Source organism: Carcharhinus amblyrhynchos, unplaced genomic scaffold (assembly GCF_965287045.1).
Source record: "Carcharhinus amblyrhynchos unplaced genomic scaffold, sCarAmb.v2.hapA chromosome_1110, whole genome shotgun sequence".
Lineage (NCBI taxonomy): Eukaryota > Metazoa > Chordata > Chondrichthyes > Carcharhiniformes > Carcharhinidae > Carcharhinus > Carcharhinus amblyrhynchos.
The window spans coordinates 1-7,500 of NW_027650850.1; the positions used below are offsets into that span (position 1 = coordinate 1).

The following is a 7,500-nucleotide window of genomic DNA, read 5'->3' on the forward strand; positions in this document are numbered from 1 at the left end:
CTGAGTAAAGTCCTGCCTCTGATTACAAGTTTTTATGTTTTGAGTTGGTCTGAGGCATGTTAAATAACAAACTTGTTCAGTTTCTGCCCTTATTTATCTCATTGAAGCGTGGAAGACTTGAATGGTATTTAAATTTGATTTATTATTGTCACAGGGATACAGTGAAAAGTATTGTTTCTTGCGCGCTATACAGACAAAGCATACCGTTCATAGAGGAGGAAAGGAGAGGGTGCAGAATGTAGTGTTACAGTCACAGCGAGGGTGTAGAGAAAGATCAGCTTAACGCGAGGTGGGTCCATTCAAAAGTCTGACAGCAGCAGGGAAGAAGCTGTTCTTGAGTCGGTCGGTACGGGACCTCAGACTTTTGTCGTGAACATAGCGCAGCCCCATCACGCAAACCAGGGAAGTCTTGCTAAAGCTCGGCACTGGTTAGACCCTGCCAGGAATACTGTGAAGAGTTTCTGTCTCCACCCCCACCCCCCCCGCCACCTAAGGAAAGATATACTGGCATCGGAGGCATAGAAACTGGAAGCAGGAGGAGGCTATTTGGCCTGCTCCGTCGTTCGTTATGAATTCTCGGCTGAGTATCAAGTTCAACATCCTGATTCCACCACCACCACCCCCCCCCCCCATATCCCTCGATCCCTTTCGCCCCAAGAGCTATATTTAGTTTCTTCACAAAATCACACAGATGTTTTGGCCTCAACTACTTTCTGTGGGAGTGAATTCCACACATTCAAGAAATGCCCCCTCACTTCAGTTCTAAAAGGTTTACCCCCTTATCCTCATCCCTAGTACTGGACTCCCCACCCCCCCCACTACGGGGAACATTCTTTCTGAATCTAACCCTGTTAGAATTTTATCAGTTTCTATCAGATCCCCCTCTCACTCTTCTAAACTCCAGTGAATGTCATCCTAACCGACTGAGTCTCTCCTCATACGACAGACCTGCCGTCCCAGGAATCAGCCTGGTAAACCTTCGCTGTGCTCCCTCTATAACAAGGAACATCCTTCCCCAGATAAGGAGACCAAAACTGCACACAATACTCCAGGTGTGGCCTCACCAACACCCTGTACAATTGCAGCAAAACATCCTTATCTCTGTACTCAAATTCCCTCGCTACGAACATAGTATTTCCCTTCTTTACAGCCTCCTGTACCCTGCGCGCTTACTTTCAGTGACTGATATGCGAGGACTCCAAGATCTCCCAATTTACACCCCGTTCAAGTGAGAATCTGCCTTCCTATCATCGCCACCAAAGTGGATAACCTCACGTTGACCCACATTACACTGCATCGGCCGTGGAGTACGGTCAAGTCTTAATGGTGTGAAACATTTAAGGGCTAGGATCAGGAGGAGGCCATTCAGCCCCCCCCCCCACCTTTCAATCTGCCGCCCCCGTTTGATACGATCGCGTTGATCTCATCTGGGCCTCGGTTCAACTTGTCTGCCCGCTGGCGGCCGGGCGAAGGCAGCTGGTCGACTCGGTGCGGCATCGTGCCCGCCGAGGTGGAGGGGTGCTGTTCGACCGGGTGGGGCGTCATGGCTGGGGGCCGAGCGAAGGCAGCTGGTCGACGCGGTGTGGCATCATGCCTGCCATGGAGTGTGGGGTGCTGTTCGACTGGGTGGGGCGTCATCGGTGGGGGCCGAGCGAAGGCAGCTGGTCGACCCGGTGTGGCATCGTGCCTGCTATGGAGGGTGTGGTGCTGTTTGACTGGGTGGGGCATCATCCCTGGAGACAGGTGAAAGCGGCTGGTCAACTTGGTGAGGCATCGTGCCCGCTGAGGAGGAGTTGGGGGTGGGTGGTGCTGTTCGACCAGGTAAGGCATCACACCCCCGTTTCCCCACCCCCATGGCTGCACCTGAGCCCAAAGGATGGTAACTCCGCCTCCCCTAGCCATGCCCATTGGGCAATGGGGCTGCTCTCTCAGCCAATACCCTGTTACTGTTGTCCTAGACCGGCCCACTCCCGTGTTGATTGGCAGCCGCCTGCGCCAATGGGCTTTCACTGGCGTCGCTCAGTCCACCGTAATTGGCCCGCCTTGCTCTGATGGACGTGTCTCCTGACCAATAAGGGAGCTACGTCGTCCCTTAGGGCCGGTCCAGCCCTCCGATTGTTCCCAATTGGTCCAGACGTCCGTCAATCAAACCGCTCGGTCCAATCGGCTGTCCCATTCCCGCCCCCGCCTGTTCGTGGCGGAAAGAAGGCGGGGCGTGGATGATTGGGATCAAGGCTGCCCAATCCGGGGCCGCTCTGCCCCACCACCTCCCAGCTCATTGGCGGAGGCGGGTAGTGGTAGAAGGGCGACCAATAAGGAACCAGCTGTCGACTAGTCCCGCCTCCCTCCTAAGGCCTCCTACTGTGATTGACAGAGCGATGCACCAATCAGATAGAGGGCAGGTTGTCTGCCTCTTCTGATTGACGTCCCGCTGCACCAATCAGATGGCGGGCCGCCTCATTGCCGTCCCTCCAACCTTATCGGCGAGACGGCGCCCATCCAATAGGGACCGTCTCCACTAGTCCCGCCCACTTCCATTGCGCCGCCCATTGTGATTGACTTCGCGCCGCACCAATCAGTTGGTGGGCGGCGTGATTGACGTCCTTCTGCACCAATCGCACAGCAGTGCTGGCAAGCCAGAGCGACGGCGCTGTCCAATAAGAAACCGCGTCTTCCTGACTGGGCCCACCCCCTCCTCTGACGGACGTCTCTCGGAGCCAATTGGAATGCGGTACGGCTAATTGACTGACAGGAGGCGACCCAATCGGATGCAGAGCCCCGGCGGTGAGGGGAAACAAGGGTGTGATCAACCAATTGGGAAGCTTGCTTCAGATCATTCCGCCCCCCCCTACCCCGGCACGTCCGGTGACGCCAATCAGTAACCTGGCCATCTGATTGACGTGAAGCAGGACCAATGGGTGACAGTATGCAGATGGTCCAATACGGAGCCTCTCCTGCAGCAATCCCGCCCCTTTCTAACCCTCAGTGGCTGATTGACATCCTGCTGCACCAATCAAGGGGGTGAGGTTCCTGATTGACATTCGTTCGCACCAATCCACTGGCGAAGCGCGATGGGCGGCTATCCGTAGCCTGAGTGGACCAATGGGGAACTTCCCATTCTTTCGCCGCGCCCCTTCCATTGTCCTCATTCTGATTGACGACTCCCTCCACCAATCGGGTGGTGGTGCGCAGCGGGACCAACCAATCGGAAGCCTCGTCTGAAGCAATCCCGCCCCTTCCGCTCCCCACTCATTGACATTCGGCTGCGCCAATCAGCTGGCGACGTTGCAGATTGACGTCTCTGTACAACAATCGTGCGGCGTCGCAAGTGGGCGGGTGGTCCAGTTGACCAATGGGAACCTCCTTGCCATCAGCCCCGCCCCTTCCTGTGTCTTTCTGTGAGTGACATCCCGCTGCAGCAATCAGCCGGCGGCAATCGTTGATCGACGTCCCGATTACTCAATCAAGTTGCGGTGGTGGGGCAGACCAATGAGAAGCCGCTCCTCCAGCCTCCCACCCCTCAGTCTTTGATTGACATCCAGTTGGTCCAATCAGCAGGCGGACCCGCTGACTGACGGCCGCTCTGACCAATCGGATAGCAGTCAGCGGGAGGGCTGGGCGCCGTTCTAAACCAATCAGGGAGCCGGTGGGCGAGTTCACGGCTTCACCTGGGGCCTGGAGAGGTAAAAGGGGTTTGACCAGGTTTAACTAACCAGGAGGGGGTTAACCAGGTTTGGCTAAGCAGGGGGAGGGTTAACCAGGTTTAACTAACCAGGAGGGGGTTAACCAGGTTTGGCTAAGCAGGGGGAGGGTTAACCAGGTTTAACTAACCAGCAGGGGGTTAACCAGGTTTATCTAAGCAGGGGGTGGCTTAACTAGGTTTAGTTAACCAGTGGGAGGGTTAACTAGATTTAAGTAAACAGGGGGAGGGTTAACCAGGTTTAGTTAACCAGACTGAGGGTTAACCAGGTTTAGCTAACCAGATTGAGGGACAACTAGGTTTCAATAACCTGTGGGCATATGAACTAGGTCTAAATAACCAGGGGGAGGGTTAAGCACCTTTAAATAACCAGGAGGAGGGTTAACCAGGTTTAAACAAGCCGAGGGATGTTTACCTAAGTTTAAATAACCAAAGGAGAGCATTAACTGTGTTAACTAAGTTGAAGGTTGAAACATTTTTAAAGCTAAGTTTAAATAAGCATAGGGCAGCTTTAAATAACCAGGCTGGGGATTAACTAGGTCTAAATAACTAACAGGAGGGCTAAGGGGGTTGAACTAACCAGCAACAGGGCAGATCGGTCAAGGGTGACTGGGAGGAGCGTTACTCTGGTTAAATAACCAGTGCCAGGGCTAACCAGGTAAATATAATCACCCGGATCGTCAACCAGTTTAAGTGGTAACCGGGTGAAGACAGCCAAGGCTGTGGTCAATGGGTTCCCGAGACAGGCGGGAAGGGTAACCAGGTTTAAATAACTAGCAGAGGGCTTAATCAGTTAAAGGTAACCAGAGGTGGGTTAACCAGGTTTAAATGTACAGGTGGGAGGGTTAACCGGTAGCGAAAGCTGGGGTGGGGAGGGTTAACCGGCTGTAGTTCAGGGTTAATCAGATGTTAAAAGAGGGTCAAGTTAGGCAGGTAAAGGTAACCAGGGAGAGATTAACCTGGCGTAACCAGCCTGGGAGGCAGTTGAGTGTGGCGGTGATGCCTCCTGCAGTCGGATAGCTGGAGGGGAACAGGTTTGCTGATGGCTAACAATTAATCTCTCTCCATCTCCCTCTCTCTGTCTCCCTTTCAGCGATGGCAACAGAGGTAAAGGTGAGCTGTCAGTCACTCGAGCAGTTCTTGGTACTCGCCAAGACAGTGCGAGGGGCGGCCCTCGTAGCCCTCATCAACCAACTCCTCGAAGTCCCTGGGGTCTACGTCTTCGGAGAATTCCTGGAGATTCCCAACATTCAGGAGGTGCGTACGCAGAGGGAGCTTTACTCTGTATCTAACCCCATGCTGTACCTGTCCTGGGAGTGTTTGATGGGGGGACAGTGTAGAGGGAGCTTTACTCTGTATCTAACCCCGTGCTGTACCTGTCCTGGGAGTGTTTGATGGGGGGACAGTGTAGAGGGAGCTTTACTCTGTATCTAACCCCGTGCTGTATCTGTCCTGGGAGCGTTTGATGGGGACAGTGTAGAGGGAGCTTTACTCTGTATCTAACCCCGTGCTGTATCTGTCCTGGGAGTGTTTGATGGGGACAGTGTAGAGGGAGCTTTACTCTGTATCTAACCCCGTGCTGTATCTGTCCTGGGAGTGTTTGATGGGGGGACAGTGTAGAGAGAGCTTTACTCTGTATCTAACGCCGTGCTGTACCTGTCCTGGGAGTGTTTGATGGGGGGGACAGTGTAGAGGGAGCTTTACTCTGTATCTAACCCCGTGCTGTATAGTGTCGAGGGAGTTTTACTCGGATGGAGGGCGAGTAGGGGGGGAGAGAGAGAGAAAGAAAGGGGGAATGAGGGGCAGGAGCGAGTGAATGGGGCCTACAGGACGGACTGAGGGATACTGAGAGAGTGTGTGGGATTGGAGAGAGGGGGGAAGCCTGGGGGAATGTGAGTGTAAAGAGACAGCACAGTGGGTTAGCACTGCTGTCTCACAGCGCCAGGAACCCGGGTTCGATTCCCGGGGGGGGGGCACGGTGACACAGTGGGTTAGCACTGCTGTCTCACAGCGCCAGGGACCCGGGTTCGATTCCCGGGGGGGGGGGCACGGTGACACAGTGGGGTTAGCACTGCTGTCTCACAGCGCCAGGGACCCGGGTTCGATTCCCGGGGGGCACAGTGACACAGTGGGTTAGCACTGCTGTCTCACAGCGCCAGGGACCCGGGTTCGATTCCCGGGGGGGGGGGAACGGTGACACAGTGGGGTTAGCACTGCTGTCTCACAGCGCCAGGGACCCGGGTTCGATTCCCGGGGGGCACAGTGACACAGTGGGTTAGCACTGCTGTCTCACAGCGCCAGGGACCCGGGTTCGATTCCCGGGGGGGGGGGGCACGGTGACACAGTGGGTTAGCACTGCTGTCTCACAGCGCCAGGGACCCGGGTTCGATTCCCGGGGGAGGGGGCACGGTGACACAGTGGGTTAGCACTGCTGTCTCACAGCGCCAGGGACCCGGGTTCGATTCCCGGGGGAGGGGGCACGGTGACACAGTGGGTTAGCACTGCTGTCTCACAGCGCCAGGGACCCGGGTTCAATTCCCAGTCTTGGGTCACTGTCTGTGTGGAGTCTGCACATTCTCCCCATGTCTGCGTGGGTTTCCTCCAGGTGCTCCGGTTCCTCCCACAGTCTGAAAGACCTGCTGGTTAGGCTGCACTGGGCCGTGCTAAATTCTCCCTCAGTGTCACCCGAACAGGAGTGTGGGCGACTAGGGGTTTTTCACAGTAACTTCATCGCTGTGTTAATGTAAACTAACTTGTGACACTAATAAATACACTTTTTTTTAAAGTGTGTAGATGTTGGATGTCATCAAGTCTCTCTCTCTCTCTGCCTATAGTTAATGACGGGACCGTACGCCCCTTCATATCAACTTCTCAGTTTATTTGCTTATGGAACATTTTCAGATTACATGGGTAAGTTAAAACTCTCACTGGGGTCCCCCACACACACTGACTCTCACTGGGGTACGGGGTCCCACACACACTGACTCTCACTGGGGTACAGGTACCACACACACTGACTCTCACTGGGGTCCCACACACACACTGACTCTCACTGGGGTCCCACACACACACTGACTCTCACTGGGGTCCCACACACACACTGACTCTCACTGGGGTCCCACACACACACTGACTCTCACTGGGGTCCCCCACACACACTGACTCTCACTGGGGTCCCACACACACACTGACTCTCACTGGGGTCCCACACACACACTGACTCTCACTGGGGTCCCCCACACACACTGACTCTCACTGGGGTCCCCCACACACACTGACTCTCACTGGGGTCCCACACACACACTGACTCTCACTGGGGTCCCACACACACACTGACTCTCACTGGGGTACGGGTCCCCCACACACACTGACTCTCACTGGGGTCCCACACACACACTGACTCTCACTGGGGTACGGGTCCCCCACACACACTGACTCTCACTGGGGTCCCACACACACACTGACTCTCACTGGGGTCCCACACACACACTGACTCTCACTGGGGTACGGGTCCCCCACACACACTGACTCTCACTGGGGTCCCACACACACACTGACTCTCACTGGGGTCCCACACACACACTGACTCTCACTGGGGTCCCCCACACACACTGACTCTCACTGGGGTCCCCCCCACACACACTGACTCTCACTGGGGTCCCCCACACACACTGACTCTCACTGGGGTCCCACACACACACTGACTCTCACTGGGGTCCCACACACACACTGACTCTCACTGGGGTACGGGTCCCCCACACACACTGACTCTCACTGGGGTCCCACACACACACTGACTC

General features: G+C 55.4%; 1 protein-coding gene across 1 annotated transcript in view; it reads left to right on the forward strand.

Annotated features, from left to right (window-relative positions):
* Positions 1-4,795: 4,795 nt before the first annotated feature.
* The window catches only part of cops7a (COP9 constitutive photomorphogenic homolog subunit 7A), an 8,840-nt gene continuing 6,135 nt past the window's right edge, over positions 4,796-7,500 (forward strand). The window contains exons 1-2 of the mRNA XM_080184995.1: positions 4,796-4,957; positions 6,535-6,610. Coding sequence (XP_080041121.1) covers positions 4,796-4,957; positions 6,535-6,610 — 238 coding nt within the window. The remainder of the gene's footprint in view (positions 4,958-6,534; positions 6,611-7,500) is intronic.